At 43.5% G+C, this 16,875-nt stretch overlaps 2 protein-coding genes across 3 annotated transcripts; both read left to right on the top strand.

The window, feature by feature from the left end:
• Positions 1-2,583: 2,583 nt before the first annotated feature.
• LOC145411151 (sulfotransferase 2A6-like) lies at positions 2,584-10,802 on the top strand. Its single transcript, XM_080281206.1, has 4 exons — positions 2,584-2,648; positions 3,427-3,713; positions 4,195-4,294; positions 10,680-10,802. Exons 2-4 carry the CDS (start codon positions 3,499-3,501, stop codon positions 10,800-10,802), a joined length of 438 nt encoding a protein of 145 aa, XP_080137332.1. The 5' UTR covers positions 2,584-2,648; positions 3,427-3,498.
• LOC145411200 (amine sulfotransferase-like) lies at positions 8,844-16,236 on the top strand. Of its 2 annotated transcripts, XM_080281263.1 has the most exons (6): positions 8,844-8,922; positions 10,852-10,994; positions 11,320-11,503; positions 11,761-11,952; positions 12,657-12,943; positions 14,849-16,236. In XM_080281263.1, exons 2-6 carry the CDS (start codon positions 10,858-10,860, stop codon positions 15,042-15,044), a joined length of 996 nt encoding a protein of 331 aa, XP_080137389.1. In that variant the 5' UTR covers positions 8,844-8,922; positions 10,852-10,857; the 3' UTR covers positions 15,045-16,236. The 2 variants fall into 2 exon arrangements, with proteins under 2 accessions (XP_080137389.1, XP_080137390.1); XM_080281264.1 differs by lacking the exon at positions 11,761-11,952.
• The last annotated feature ends 639 nt before the right edge of the window (positions 16,237-16,875 follow it).

Here is a 16,875-nt window from a genome sequence, read left to right as displayed (position 1 = left end):
GTCTCTGTGGTGTACGAAACAACAAGGAAGAGACAGACTGGCAAGTGAGGAAGTGAAGTGACGCTGTTGTGTTAGCGCGGATATGGAGTTACGTGGAGAGACAGATGGACCAATGAGGAAGAGAAAGGGAAGATGTGATGCTGATGTGGATGTGGAGTTACGTGGAGAGACAGATGGACTAACGAGGAAGTAAAGGAGCGCTGTGGTGTCTAATGTGGATGTGGAGTTATGTGGAGAGACAGATAAATGATGATGATGCTTTGGGTCATTAGAGAGTAAGATAAAATATTTTTCTAGTATTGTTATATTGTTATTGTCATTGTGTGTGCTTGTGGGTGATGATGATAACGATGATCATGATGACGGCGATAGTACCAATCATGATGACTGACTACATACCCACGCCCACTTCAACAGAATAAAACACGGATAAAACGGAGATAAGACAACACGCCAGCCAAGACCACAACACCTAACCAGACGCACTCGACTCACTGGCGGAGATAAACGGCTGCCATTCTGAGTTTCAGTTCGTAACACTTCTTCCAAAGCGATTTACTCTGCATACGACACCTTATCACGCACTTGTAAGGTATTTATATCATTTCAAAATAGACGTAGTTTGCATCAGTAATATCTATTTGTCTATATATCTACCTATCTGCCTATAGCCAGACACCTTTATTTTGCAATAGGTGGCCACAAACAAATCGCCTCCGTGTCATCCTGTCCTCTGCCATCTAACCTTTCTTTCTCTATCTTAAGCCCCGTCCACACGAGCGGGCAATGCCCGCGGTCACAAGCGAGCAGTTTGCCTGTTGACGGGCTCACCGCTTGTGCCCGCCAACAGGCAAACTGCTCGCTTGTACCCGCGGGCATTGCCCGCTCGTGTGGACGGGGATTTAGTCTTTATATTCCTCAGCATGTTCTCCACACCATCATGGCCGTCCCAGCACTGCCATTTGACACCAAGAGCCACATGGAGGAGATTGCTGGATACCCTATGAAAAGTTGTCGCTCCACCTGGAACATTCTAACCACTCAACTACTAGGCATGGCAAAATCCCTAATTCATGTTTATATTCCCGTACCTCTCCACAGACCAACATGGCTGCCTCAGCACTGCCATTCAGCATTGAGGACCTGACGCACGAGCATCCTCTGTACCGAATGTCTAACAGCCGACTGGGGATGAGCAGAGAGTTCGTGCGTACCAAACCCGGAGGTCTTGTACTGCCTCTTGAGTGAGTTGATGGAGTGACTTTTGTTTTATCCGATGAAGCAGTTTGTTACATGCACAAAGCAAACAGGGCCTTCAGATCCCTTCCTTATGGGACTAAATTTGTGGTTTGTAAGTCACTATCAGCCTAAAAGCAGGGTGTAGCTATGATTTAAAGAACTGGGTGGCCAAGTCTAATTATGAAGCAGCCCAAGGCAAACTCATTGGAGGTTCGAGGGCATTCCCCTAGAAATAAGGGGTAGCCAGCATCACCCCAGCCCTCCCCTCTGGCTATAACACCTCTTGAAATGGCTAAAAATGCAAGTAATTCTTTTTTCTATCTTCCACAGGTATAAGAAACTGGCTGCCAAGTACTACAACTTCCAGTTCCGCAACAGCGACATTGTTCTTCTCTCGTTCCCCAAAAGTGGCACTGTGTGGACCAAGGAGATTCTGTGGGCCATGACGCACCTTAATGAACTCCACCTGGCTGATGAGCAACACATTGATGACAGGAACTACTTTATAGATCGAGTGAGATTTCACAGATTTTTGTTGTGTTGTTTTTGCTGCTGTTACTGCCCAGCACTCATCTGGATGTGAACTCAGTGGATTGCAGGCTGAAGCTGCTCCTCTCCTGCTGTCCACCATCCCTCTTTTGGGGGACAGGGGGAGAGATGAGAGACATTGTATAACCGTTGTTTGGTTATATTCGTGCCATCACATGAAAGCATCCCTCTCCAGCACCAAAAACAGGGCAGTAGTATAGAACTGGTCATTTTATACAATAAAACCTCGATTTAACATACTTCAATTGACCAGAATTCGTTTTTATCGGAATCAGGGAGCTACCGGACTAAATTCCTATATATTGGAAAAAGTCCAATAAACCCAGAAGCAGAGTGGATTGCCTGATCACTTCAGCTTTATTCACCATAATACTGTAAATAAAAGACATGTTTATCAGTGTACAGTACAGTATTAGTATATATATTTTACCATTTGATTATTGTAATGAAGGTATAATACGGTACAGTGTTGCAATGGTAGTGAAAACAGTTTAAAAACCGATGGTGCGATCTTGACTGATGTCTGATATATAAGAAAAAGTCTGGGTTTGCAGGGGGAAGGCTTGATGTCGCTTTTATTGGAATTTCGCTTTTTTCAGAAGGGTTTGGGCCCCAGTTAGTCCGTTATCGTGAGGTGTCACTGTACCTTTCTTCACCATTTCTCACAGGACATTGTGTTGCCCCACGTTCCCGGTGATGGCTTCCTAAATACAACTAGATTCCCGGTGGAGTGTCCGGGGGCAAACAAGGAAGATGGGGTGGTGTTGCAACTAGCGGACGCTGATAAGAGCTCACGAAGACTCATTTCATCCCACCTCACCTTCTCGCACCTCAACCCCTCCCTCCTCGATACTTGCAAGGTAATTCTGCAACGGACACTTACACTGGTCCTGTCCAATGTCATTTGTCTCCCCTCTATTAAGCTCACACAGCCCCTTCCCTTACACCTTTCCACTCTATCCCTCCATCTTATTCTCAGTTTCCCCCTCACCTGTACCCTCTCAACCTCACTCACATACACTCCCCTAGTCTGTCTCAGTATACCTCACCATCCCAGGCCTCCATCTTAGCCTCAGTCTCCTCCTCCTCCTGCTCATCCCTTCCACCTCACTCACAAACACTACTCATTATCCAGTTACATCTCACATCTGCACGTCTCAACATGTCCTTGGTGCTACAGGGATGCCTCCATGTGGTGGCACTGATATGAGCGGCTCTATACTCCGTTTTTTTTTTATTGAGGCGAAGATGCACTTGACAGGTTGATGATGACTGGCTGAATGCAGCATGTCCAAAAAATATTTACTAACCCAAATTTCCCCCTCAGACATTTGTTGTCAGTTGATAATGCTAGATTATGAAGTAATGTTGCATTCAGCCGATAATCACCAATCTGTCAAGTGCATCTTCGCCTCGATAAAAAAAACGGAGTATAGTGCCTAGTCATGCAAATGTCCTTCAACTCCCTATCCCCCACAGAAGATGTTGGTGGACTGTAGGGGAAGAGTAACTTTAGCCTGCAGTCTACTGGGTTCACATTCACACAAGTCTTGGGTTGAAGCTACCACAACTACTAACATGTCCTTCCTTCCTGATAAATGCCTTATTCTCAGTCTCCCTCTTCTTCTCCTCCCTAAGGTGGTGTATGTGGCAAGGAACCCAAAGGATGTTTGTTTCTCCTGCTATAACTTCTTCCTCAACCTGGGCGTTATGGAGGCAGGACTGGCCAGCTTTGCAGAGCTTTTCATGAGCTGCGAGGTGCCCAGTGGGTTTCATCATCAACACCTGCGAGAGGCACTGCAACACAGGGGGCATAAGAACCTTCACTTCATGCTGTATGAGGATATGAAGGCGGATCTGATGGCAGAGCTTCGAAAACTCAACTCTTTCTTTGGGCTTGGTATTGATGATGATGGACTTACAAGGTAAGACCAATAACATATGATCATGTATTTTTAAACTATACATAAATCCCTTGATTACCCACGATTCACAGATATGAGGATGTCCACAAGGAAATAGGAAACATGAAAAGTGTTCAGGAAATTTTTGTGTCTCCTTTTTCCTCATGGATATCAGTATACAGTATTTCTATATTTTATTTCCCAGACAACTACATTCAAGTTAGGAAAGACTTTTAACGGTGAAGGCGTTCATGAACGCTATATAAAAAGACTCTCTCATTACAAATGTTTCTCCTTAGCTTTGTAAAATCACACCAAGAGATTACAAGAACAAAGTGAAAAACACATCGTAAGACAGATGGTGGTAAGCTTATGAAACTGTATACAATACACTCTCAATAAACCTAGATCACTGTATCCCAAAATAACAGGAACAGCATATGGTAAAAGGAATATAGTGGCCTAAAAAAAAGACTAAAAAAATTCTATTCCCCATCTACAGGGTAGCAGAACACACGAAATTCGAGATGATGAAGGCTCGAGAAAAATCCATCCAGATTGTACCCATGACGAAAGACGGGAGTTTCTTTCATAAGGGAAGCGTTGGTGGGTGGTCAAAGAATGCATCACAAGAACTGGATGCTAAGATGGATGCATGGATTAAGGAGAACTACAGTGATATTGATATTTTTAAATGAAGAAGCACACACACACACACACACACACACACACACACACACACACACACACACACACACACACACACAAATTAACAAGAAGATATGCAGATCATCATCACCCACAACTCTTTTCCTGCACTTCGATGGGGTGAGACAGGTCCCACACACTTTGTACTACCTATCTGCTTGCCATTTCAATGTTATCACTTCACTGGTACTGTAAACTAGCAAATCATTTTATGGGTAACAGTGGTATTTTAATATGATTTTGTTTTCATTTATTATACTTAAAATAATAGGGTAATAATGGTGACTTACAAGAAGAGGATCACTTTTCATCTGACCCTTAAACGTAAACCTACCGTGTCTGGCTCCACCTTACTTGTATAGCTCCAGTGAAAGCATCCCTCTCCAGCACAAATGTGGTTACAATACATTATACATTATATTCTGTTCACTTTAACTTGGCATAAAATTGCCACCTCTCTTGAATGCTGCACTATAACAAAATATCAACACTAGAATATGGTGCTAGTCACAAAGACTAAGGGAAAAAAAGTTAAACTGAACGAACCAGTTTTTAAAAGTAACAAATCTACGAACACTTGACGACTAAGCAGGTACTCACATTTCTTGAGCTCAGGCCATCTTAACCTATCAACTGATACCTCGGGACTCTCCTATCTTGGCTGGTAACTCTATCATCCAAGCTGCAGTAAGGTATTACAAGTCAGTTGAGGCACAGTCATGTCAAATCAAGTTAAATAAAATAAAATGATGCCTTGTTTCTCCTAACGCCTTGCATCCAATTACATATTTTTTTTACATTATTTTAGCTAACTGAAGTGTGGTCATGCAGCTGATATTTTCCATGGACTGTCAGCTAAAACAAATGCCAAAATTATACTCTTTTTTACTATAACCTGGTCTAAATTTGCTGCCTCTCCATCTTAAATGCTGAGCTGTAGCAACAGGTTAACTAGAAAATGGTGCTTCCACAAAGAAGTGCTATGAAAAGGATGCAGAGCCCTACCATTGTCTTTCCTTACCACAGAGCCGGATTATATGTTACAAAAGGACGAAAATCTGGACCAAGTTAACGTGAAAGAAGTATCGCTAATCACTTCCCTATAGTTAAAGTGTGGAGCACAGGACAAAGATTATACTGTATAATGAAACATCTTGTATATTTATTTAATAAAATCTAGATTACAGATATATAAATACAAAAGCATTTGGGACAAAATAATAATAATAATTAAAAAAAAATCTACTTGGTAATTCCCTGTACATCTGTTTCCATATAAGGAGTGATGAACAGGAGAATTACATAATCAATCATGGAATGTGCTTCATGAAACACCATAATATTAAACAGCTACTACAACACAACTATAGAAGCAACTCTTCATCCCATGACAAAGACTAGTATTGAACCCCAGTGTCCCCCCCCCCCCCGTGTTACCTCCCCGTGTGGAACAGTGAACTCCCCACCAATAAGCTCACGTGTGGGCCACTATACGAACAGACAGCATCAGTGCCGCAGCCCTTCCCCCCCCCCCCTCTTTTTTGCTTTGGCCACATGAAGTGAATAGAAAGTGATATATGAGGTGTACTCCCAACCTCCTGTCTCGTAAGGAAGTCCGTATCACCACCACCCCCTCCCCCTCCCCCCCTCTGCCCCACGCGCAGATAGATCGTGGATGCTATATTCTCTCATCCTATATAATCACACATAGCTAGCATAAGGATAGCTAGGGTATTGTCTGTGTCACGCGGATGCATATAACTAGCATAGGGAGCCGTTTGTGTTACATATATATATATATATATATATATATATATATATATATATATATATATAAGGATTTGAGTATATACCGTCGTCTAACGCCTCCCGCCAGAGTTGTAAAAAAAACTTTCGGAAGCGTTCACCAAGCCACTTGCTGTTTTGGCGGACACAAGGGGTGCTGTGGTTGAACCAGTGTCGCATACTAGTATGCTTGCACCCAATCGGCTTAAGGCGGGCCGATTACACTTGGCTCACAGACTACACACACATCCAAAGCCACTACAACACTACAATCACACTCACAAGCACTTCTCACTCTACATACAGTCTCTACCAGACAGCCTAAGCAACTGGGTGGGGATACATTGGCTGTATCGTCCCTGCTTTGCTAGGGATAGGCCGGTCCTGCAGTGGACCTCAACAGCTGATGATGATGCTGATGTCAAGCGTTTAGGTATATTGAGATATACTTGATTGTCTCTGTTATATATCTGAGACCAAGTGCACCTGGTGTATTGTATGAACAATATGTATGACACTATGAGGAAATCATCATATGTAAGAAAAGGTGGAATACTGTGTAAAGGTCAAACTGGTTATAGGTGGAGATATTTATTGTAAGGGTTAGCCTTCTGAGATATTCTGATGATTATATGTCCCATGGTTTTGATCACGAGTGTGTATGTAACTGTCTATTGTTAATATATAAGTGTGCCTTTGACCAGTTGTGTCTGGACTTTCCTTCCTTGCCTGTGACTGACCCGGTCGAGAACAAAGAACCTAAGGTCGCACCGTACCTGAACCCAAGAAGTCGAGACTCAGAATATGCTGCATAACAGTGATGAATGAACCTTAATTTTTGGCTTTCTTTTCTTTTGTTCTTCTGTACAAACAACTTGTGCGTTTTTGCCTCTGTTTTTTCCTTCTTTGCATTTAAAATTTTTCCCGCATCATCCACGTAGTTCCAGCACCTTAGACCTACCATTAGTATTATTATTAAAGCCCAGTTCCATCAGGTGAAAACGAAGGCGCAATGGTTACTGTTAGGCTAATGTTGTTCCCCGTGTGTCACCTTCTTGGCTTCAAACACCCGTTTCTTTATTTACCCGTCCGACCACTTACCTAATCCTTCTAGTCCGGAGGTAATATGACTGTACTAATGGCAATGTATTGGGGCCCATGAGGCAACATGTGAAAGTGTACCTAGGTGTAGAGTTATATCTGGGCCTCTAACAAAGAAGTGTCCAATATTTGGTCACGAACTAACACACACACACACACACACACACACACACACACACACACACACACACACACACACACACCGCTCGCTGGTGCAGTGGTAACGTTCTCGCTTGCCATCTGGTAGACGGGAGTTCGCGCCTTGCTCAGGTTGCGAAAAGTTTCACTGACGAAGTGGGTGGTTACTGTCCCCCTTGAGCAAGGGGACGGGTGTGTGCGTGTGTGAAGGTCACAGCCTTGCCCTTAGATCGGACTATATGAGCTCTCAGCTCCCTTCCAGGAGGGTAAAAGCTGACGATCACGACCATCAAGTGATCCTGACCGACCCGGTGAATTACACACACACACACACAACTATACTGAGGCAAGACACCCATCTCAAGTGGTTCTACACATCCTTCCGTAACTCCTTCAAATCCATGAATTCTTTCCTCTATGCTGTCTAGGTGGCAACAATGAAAGGATATAGCCATCCGAATCACAGTCGTATTCTACATGGCGTGAGTCTCCTTAGCTCCACCTTCACTGCGATTTATTCTCACTGCGCGTTGTACCGTACCGCTTGCAGTGAGGGACACAGTGATTGAAAAGTTCCTTCGTCTCGGTTTCTCTTGTAGTGAACTGAGGGAGGCGCTGCAGATAAAAGCCTTCATGTGGTGGCACCGATGCAAGCGGTCGATGGAACTGCTCTGTTATACAAACGTCACTTAACTCCCTCCCTATCCCCCGAAAGGAGGATAATAATGGTCTGCAAGGGAGGGGCAACTTCAGCCTGCAGTCCACAGGGTTCACATTCACACGAGTCTAGGGTAGCGGCTACTAACTTACTACTACTACTACTATTACTACTGGTGCTGCTGCCACCACTGCCACTATTACTGCTACCACTACCATTACTACTACTACTATTACTACTACTACTACTACTGGACTGAGGTTGTAGCACCATTCGTGGGGCATAGTAAGCACCTCTGTTCACTACGTTACATTGCAGCATCAATAATACCAGCAGGGAGAAAGAGGTGGAGATGAGGGGGGGGGGGACTTTTATATTTGCTTGTACGGTGGAAGGTGGGCGGGATCTGGCTCAAAATACTGCCAGCAAGCATTACTAAACAGATTTAATGCTGACTCTTCCACCGCGCCTGGCGACTGTGCCTTCACAAGGTTACACACACTTGGCTAGAACTTGGCTGCATAAAAACTGGTGATTATCTGTTGTTACTGGTGATGGGAGGAGTGTGGGCGGGAGATTGGGTATTTTTTATGTCTCTGTGGTGTACGAAACAACAAAGAAGAGACAGACTGGCAAGTGAGGAAGTGAAGTGACGCTGTTGTGTTAAAGCGGATATGGAGTTACGTGGAGAGGACAAATGAGGAAGTGAAGTGAAGGGGAGCTGTGATGCTGATGTGGATGTGAAGTTACGTGGAGACAGATAAATGAGGAAGTGAAGGAGCGCTGTGATGTTAATGTTTATGTGGAGTTGCGTGGAGAGACAGACAGATAAATGAGGAGGTGAGGGAGTGGTGTGGTGTTGATGCGGAGTTAAGTGGCGAGACAGACGGATAAGTGAGGAAGTGAGGGAGTGTTGTGCTGTTGACGTGGATGTGGAGTTACAGACAGGCAAATAAGGAAGTGAAGGAGTGCAGTGGTGTTGATGTGGAGTTACGTGGAGAGACAGATAGGCAAATGAGGAAGTGAAGGGGCGCTGTGGTGTTGATGTGGACATGGAGTTACGTGGAGAGACAGACAGACAAATGAGGAAGTAAAGGAGCGTTGTAGTGTTAATGTGGATGTGACTGAAAGTGTTAAGATAAACACTTTGTGGTGGTCTGGCCAAGTGGAGAGGATGGAGATAAGAGACTGATTAAGAGAGTAAGTGAGCGAGGTGGAGGGGGGACAGGAAGCGGGGGAGATCAAGGATGAGATGGTGGGATGGAATGGAGAGTCATATGAGAGATGGGGGTGTGATTTCTATGGTAAGCGGCCCAATGACAGAGGACAGAGCGACGTGGAGGCGATTTGTTTGTGACCACCTCTCACGGGACTAAGGCGGCTGACAACAGATAGATAGATGGATAGATAGATAAACAGATAGGAGAGCTGAAGAGTGTGCTTCGGTGGTATGGACATGTGGAGAGAATGGGTGTGAACAGAGAGGTGAAAACGGGGTATGTGTGAGCGAGTTTGAAAGTGGGAGAAGTGGCAGGCCAAAATGATGATGATGATGATGATGATGATGATGATGATGATGATGATGATGATGATGATGATGATGATGATGATGATGATGATGATGATGACGAGGAGGAGGAGGAGGAGGAGGAGGATGGTCTTTGGAATTCTGGTTGGGATGATGATGATGATGATGATGATAACGATGATGATGATGAAAATGATAACGATGATGATGACGATGATGACGGCGATAATAGTGATCATGATGACTGACTACATACCCACGCCCACTTCAACAGAATAAAACACGGATAAAACGGAGATAAGACAACACGCCAGCCAAGACCACAACACCTAACCAGACGCACTCGACTCACTGGCGGAGATAAACGGCTGCCATTTTCAGTTTCAGTTCGTAATACTTATTCCAAAGCGATTTACTCTGCATACGACACCTTAACACGCCCTTGTATGGTACTTGTATCATTTCAAAATAGACGCAGTTTGCATCAGTAATATATATTTGTTTATCTATCTATCTGTCTGCCTATTGCCAGACTCCTTTATTTCGTAAGGGGTGGCCACAAACAAATCGCCTTCATGTTACCCTGTCCTCTGCTATCTAACCTGTCTCTCTATGTCTTAGTCACATCCACCTCTCTCATATATCTCTCCACATCATCCTTGGTCTCCCCCTCTCCACTTCACTCACATACACTCTTCTAGATGGTCTATCATTCTCCATTCACCCTCTTTCATCTATCTCTCCAACCAATCCCTCCATTTCCTTCTCGGTCTTCTGCTCACCCTCCCTCCACCTCACTCACATGCACTGTTCTGGTCAGTCTTTCATTCTCCATCCTCTCCACATGGCCAAACCATCTTGGAGTATGCCTGCCTGGAGTACAAGAAACCACCTGGCTTGTCGCTCAGTGCAGACACACGAAGGTAGCACTACATTGTGTGAGTGGATGACCAGCACCCCCACCTATGTGCCCTGAAATCCCTGCAGTTGGTTTGTTTTCGTCTGACAGAACTGGGTCATTCCAACAACTTGATTACTAAGTCTTTATATTCCTCAGCATGTTCTCTAGACCATCATGGCCGTCCCAGCACTGCCATTTGACACCAAGAGCCACATGGAGGAGATTGCTGGATACCCTATGAAAAGTTGTCGCTCCACCTGGAACATTCTAACCACTCAACTACAGTACTAGGCATGGCAAAATCCCTAATTCATGTTTATATTCCCGTACCTCTCCACAGACCAACATGGCTGCCTCAGCACTGCCATTCAGCATTGAGGACCTGACGGAGGTGCATGCTGAGTACCAAAAGTCTCTTGGCTTAAGCGACGTGACCTGGGGGCAAGTGTGTACCAAACCCGGAGGTCTTGTACTGCCTCTTGCGTGAGTTGATGGAGTGACTTTTATTTTATCCGATGAAGCAGTTTGTTACATGCACAAAGCAAACAAGGCCTTCAGATCCTTTCCTTATGGGACTAAATTTGTGGTTTGTAAGTCATTATCAGCCTAAAAGCAGGGTGTAGCTACGATTTAAAGAACTGGGTGGCCAAGGCTAATTATGAAGCAGCCCAAGGCAAACTCACTGGAAGTTCGAGGGCATTCCCTTAGAAATATGGGGTAGCCAGCACCACCCCAGCCTTCCCCTCTGGCTATATCACCTCTTGAAATGGCTAAAAATGCAAGTAATTCTTTTTTCTATCTTCCACAGGTATAAGAAACTGGCTGCCAACTACTACAACTTCCAGTTCCGCAGCGGCGACATTGTTCTTCTCTCGTATCTCAAAAGTGGCACTGTGTGGACCAAGGAGATTCTGTGGGCCATGACGCACCTTAATGAACTCCACCTGGCTGATGAGCAACACATTGATGACAGGAACTACTTTATAGATCGAGTGAGATTTCACAGATTTTTGTTGTGTTGTTTTTGCTGCTGTTACTGCCCAGCACTCATCTGGATGTGAACTCAGTGGATTGCAGGCTGAAGCTGCTCCTCTCCTGCTGTCCACCATCCCTCTTTTGGGGGACAGGGGGAGAGATGAGAGACACTGTATAACCGTTGTTTGGTTATATTCGTCCCATCACATGAAAGCATCCCTCTCCAGTAGTACAGAACTGGTCATTATATACATTTCTTCACCATTTCTCACAGGACATGGTGTTGCCCCACGTTCCCGGTGATGGCTTCCTAAATACAACTAGATTCCCGGTGGAGTGTCCGGGGGCAAACAAGGAAGACGGGGTTGTGAAGCAACTAGCAGACGCTGATAAGGGCTCACGAAGACTCATTTCATCCCACCTCACCTTCTCGCACCTCAACCCCTCCCTCCTCGATACTTGCAAGGTAATTCTGCAACTGACACTTATACTGGTCCTGTCCAATGTCATTTGTCTCCCCTCTATTAAGCTCACACAGCCCCTTCCCTTACACCTTTCCACTCGATCCCTCCATCTTATTCTCAGTTTCCCCCTCACCTGTACCCTCTCAACCTCACTCACATACACTCCCCTAGTCTGTCTCAGTATACTTCACCACCCCAGGCCTCCATCTTAGCCTCAGTCTCCTCCTCCTGCTCATCCCTTCCACCTCACTCACATACACTCTAGTTAGTCTCTCACTACTCATTATCCAATTATCTCTCACATCTGCACATCTCAACATGTCCTTGGTGCTAGACAGGGATGCCTCCATGTGGTGGCACTGATATGAGCGGCTCTAGTGCCTAGTCATACAAATGTCCTTCAACTCCCTCCCTATCCCCCACAAAGATGCTGGTGGACTGCAGGGGAAGGGTAACTTTAGCCTGCAGTCTACTGGGATCACATTCACACAAGTCTTGGGTTGCAGCTACCACAACTACTAACATGTTCTTCCTTCCTGATACATACCTTATTCTCAGTCTCCCTCTACTTCTCCTCCCATAACTTCAGCCTTCAGTCTACTGGGATCACATTCACAAGTCTTGGGTTGCAGCTACCACAACTACTAACATGCCCTTCTTTCCTGATACATGCCTTATTCTCAGTCTCCCTCTTCTCCTCCCTAAGGTGGTGTATGTGGCAAGGAACCCAAAGGATGTTTGTTTGTCCTCCTATAACTTCTTCTACAACCTGGGCGTTATGGAGACAGGATTGGCCGGTTGTGCAGAGCTTTTCATGAACGGCATGCTGTACTACGGGTTGCATCATCAACACCTGCGAGAGGCACTGCAGCACAGGGGGCATAAGAATCTTCACTTCATGCTGTATGAGGATATGAAGGCGGATTTGATGGCAGAGCTTCGAAAACTCAACTCGTTCCTCGGGCTTGGTATTGACGATGATGGACTTAAAAGGTAAGACCGATAACATATGATGATGTATTTTTAGACTATATACAGTTACCACAAATTGACTTAGGACCTCCCCCCACAAGGTGTTAAAAAAGACAGAAATCATAGTATATCACAATGTTTGTTCATGAAATGCCATTCATTAATATGAAATCATGTTTCCCTTGTTTCTAGGACCAGTTGGATGCAATTTGGCATGGAATCACTTAGATCTCTAAAGTAATCTGAAGACATTTCTTTGGACCAAACATCTATCAGTTCAGTCTTGAGGTTGTCCAGATTGGGTGTCTTCTTCTCTGCCATGATTTTCTTCATCTTTGCCCAGCAGTCTTCTATCAGATTTAGATCCGGACTGTTGCCAGGCCAGTCGAGGACCTCAATCCGATTATCCTGATGCCATTTTGTCACCTTTCTTGACTTGTGACATGGAGCTGAATCGTGCATGAAAAACTCACACCCACGAATAGCAAAAAAGTTTAACAAATGATCTGTAAGAACTTGAATGTACCAGCCACCATTCATCAAGTTCTTTGGAAGAAGGTAGAGGCCTCCCCTTCCCATTTCACCTGAGAAACACCCCCATACCATTACTGATTGCGGGTGCTTAACAATCAGCACCGTGTAAGTAGGGTCATATCGACTACAGGAGGCAGGGTGACGAACCTTGGCAGAACGCACCTGGAACACTTGAAACGTGCTTTCATCAAAAAACATAGCTTTTCTCCACTCATCCGATGTCCTGTGTGCATACTTCCTGACAAACTAAATGTGCTGCTTCTTCATGCAGTCAGTGAGAAGCGGTTTGTTGGCTGCGGTGCGGCTTGCAAACCAAGCTCCTTCTGCAAGCGGTGTTGGACAGTTCGAACTGAGACGTCTCATTACAGCTGGGGATGCATTCTCTTCAATTCTGCTGCTGGCAGTCGAGGATTCTTCATTACTTTGCTCCTCAGAAGCGTATCTGTACCTCTGGAAGTCGTCCTCTTCTTTCCACTACCATGCTTGTGCACTGGTATGACATCAGTTGGCAGGTTGCGTGCTGCAGCAAGAATCTTCATGACGGTCGACTTTGCATGTCCAATACATTCACAAATCATGTTGATAGGGACACTATTCTGCCTCCATGCAATGATATGGACCCTCTCATCCCTTGCACAGTACTTTCCAGGCATGACAACTCGACTCTAGGAAAATAACAGGGCAAACAGTAATGCATACGAAAAAGGAGGGAGGTGCAAGCTCGGAGCAATGGGACCATGTACTCCCACTCTCACTTCCAGGCAAGCCCTGACATGCTGAGTGTTTCACCACCTCCTGCCCACACCAGAGGAGTTGCCAGTTACTTCTTGCCCAAAAAATTTGCTTCATTGAGGTGAAAACACAAAGCAAAGACAGACAACTCTCCCATAGCATTTCTGTGTGTAGGTCCTAAGTCAATTCGTTGTGGCTGTAAATCCCATGATTACCCATGATTCACAGATATGAGGATGTCCACAAGGAAAGAGGACACATGAAAATGTCCTGTATCAATACACAAAAAGTGCTCAGGAAATTTTTGTGTCTCCTTTTTCCTCATGGATATCAGTATACAGTATTTCTATATTTTATTTCCCAGACAACTACATTCAAGTTAGGAAAGACTTTTAACGGTGAAGGCGTTCATGAACGCTATATAAAAAGACTCTCCCATTACAAATGTTTCTCCTTAGCTTTGTAAAATCACACCACGAGATTAAAGAACAAAGTGAAAAACACATCGTAAGACAGACAGTGCTAAGCTTATGAAACTGTATACAATACACTCTCAATAAACCTAGATCACTGTATCCCAAAATAACAGGAACAGCATATGGTAAAAGGAATATAGTGGCCTAAAAAAAAGACTAAAAAAATTCTATTCCCCATCTACAGGGTAGCAGAACACACGAAATTCGAGACGATGAAGGCTCGAGAAAAATCCATCCAGATCGTACCCATGACGAAAGACGGGAGTTTCTTTCATAAGGGAAGTGTTGGTGGGTGGTCAAAGAATGCATCACAAGAACTGGATGCTAAGATGGATGCATGGATTAAGGAGAACTACAGTGATATTGATATTTTTAAATGAAGAAGAAGCACACACACACACACACACACACACACACACAAATTAACAAGAAGATATGCAGATCATCATCATCCACAACTCTTTTCCTGCACTTCGATGGGGTGAGACAGGTCCCACACACTTTGTACTACCTATCTGCTTGCCATTTCAATGTTATCACTTCACTGGTACTGTAAACTAGCAAATCATTTTATGGGTAACAGTGGTATTTTAATATGATTTTGTTTTCATTTATCATACTTAAAATAATAGGGTAATAATGGTGACTTACAAGAAGAGGATCACTTTTCATCTGACCCTTAAACATAAACCTACCGTGTCTGGCTCCACCTTACTTGTATAGCTCCAGTGAAAGCATCCCTCTCCAGCACAAATGTGATTAAAATACATTATACATTATATTCTGTTCACTTTAACTTGGCATAAAATTGCCACCTCTCTTGAATGCTGCACTATAACAAAATATCAACACTAGAATATGGTGCTAGTCACAAAGACTAAGGGAAAAAAAGTTAAACTGAACGAACCAGTTTTTAAAAGTAACAAATCTACGAACACTTGACGACTAAGCAGGTACTCACATTTCTTGAGCTCAGGCCATCTTAACCTATCAACTGATACCTCGGGACTCTCCTATCTTGGCTGGTAACTCTATCATCCAAGCTGCAGTAAGGTATTAAAAGTCAGTTGAGGCACAGTCATGTCAAATCAAGTTAAATAAAATAAAATGATGCCTTGTTTCTCCTAACGCCTTGCATCCAATTACATATTTTTTTTACATTATTTTAGCTAACTGAAGTGTGGTCATGCAGCTGATATTTTCCATGGACTGTCAGCTAAAACAAATGCCAAAATTATACTCTTTTTTACTATAACCTGGTCTAAAATTGCTGCCTCTCCATCTTAAATGCTGAGCTGTAGCAACAGGTTAACTAGAAAATGGTGCTTCCACAAAGAAGTGCTATGAAAAGGATGCAGAGCCCTACCATTGTCTTTCCTTACCACAGAGCCGGATTATATGTTACAAAAGGACGAAAATCTGGACCAAGTTAACGTGAAAGAAGTATCGCTAATCACTTCCCTATAGTTAAAGTGTGGAGCACAGGACAAAGATTATACTGTATAATGAAACATCTTGTATATTTATTTAATAAAATCTAGATTACAGATATATAAATACAAAAGCATTTGGGACAAAATAATAATAATAATAAAAAAAAAATCTACTTGGTAATTCCCTGTACATCTGTTTCCATATAAGGAGTGATGAACAAGAGAATTACATAATCAATCATGGAATGTACTTCATGAAACACCATAATATTAAACAGCTACTACAACACAACTATAGAAGCAACTCTTCATCCCATGACAAAGACTAGTATTTAACCCTTAAACTAAATTCCTTCAATAGCAAACAGATACCATGAACAACTCTGGAGCTTTCATCAATTTTCTGTGACAAGTACAGTAACTATCAACTGTTTTCTGGTTAAAAAAAAAAAAAAAAGAAGAAGAAAAAAAAAGGAATGTCAGAGATCAGAAAGGCCATGAAACCTGGCAGAGGCACAGCAATCCACCCTCACTCTAGTCCAGATCAAGACTGACTGGGATGACAAGAGAACTGCCATTTATTAGAGATTTGAAAAAAAAAAAAAAAAAAAAAGCATAAATGTGTACATCTTATGATGTTCCCTGGGGCTTATGGGTAAATGGAGAGATAAGTAGTAAATTAAGAAGTAATGTTTTTGTTTAATACACTAACAGGGACTGAGGAGTGCTGACATGAAAATTAATGCTAAGATGCTGCCAGATCTGAAGAAAAAAAAGT

The sequence above is a fragment of the Coenobita brevimanus genome, chromosome 88 (genome assembly GCF_032717465.1).
Source record: "Coenobita brevimanus isolate Jiangsu-jjx chromosome 88, ASM3271746v2, whole genome shotgun sequence".
In the NCBI taxonomy this organism is placed as follows: Eukaryota; Metazoa; Arthropoda; class Malacostraca; order Decapoda; family Coenobitidae; genus Coenobita; species Coenobita brevimanus.
The sequence above is the reverse complement of the archived record's forward strand: the minus strand, read 5'-3'. Positions and strand labels throughout refer to the sequence as shown.

Bases quoted from the DNA above. Each gene is read 5' to 3' on its own strand.
- LOC145411200 (XM_080281263.1), top strand. From the start codon at position 10,858: ATGGCTGCCTCAGCACTGCCATTCAGCATTGAGGACCTGACGGAGGTG. The intron at 11,504-11,760 runs GTGAGATTTCAC...CATTTCTCACAG, and splicing joins GGAACTACTTTATAGATCGA to GACATGGTGTTGCCCCACGT. The intron at 12,944-14,848 runs GTAAGACCGATA...CCCCATCTACAG, and splicing joins GACGATGATGGACTTAAAAG to GGTAGCAGAACACACGAAAT.
- LOC145411151 (XM_080281206.1), top strand. From the start codon at position 3,499: ATGGAGGCAGGACTGGCCAGCTTTGCAGAGCTTTTCATGAGCTGCGAG. The intron at 3,714-4,194 runs GTAAGACCAATA...CCCCATCTACAG, and splicing joins GATGATGATGGACTTACAAG to GGTAGCAGAACACACGAAAT. The intron at 4,295-10,679 runs GTTGGTGGGTGG...CATGTTCTCTAG, and splicing joins GTTTCTTTCATAAGGGAAGC to ACCATCATGGCCGTCCCAGC.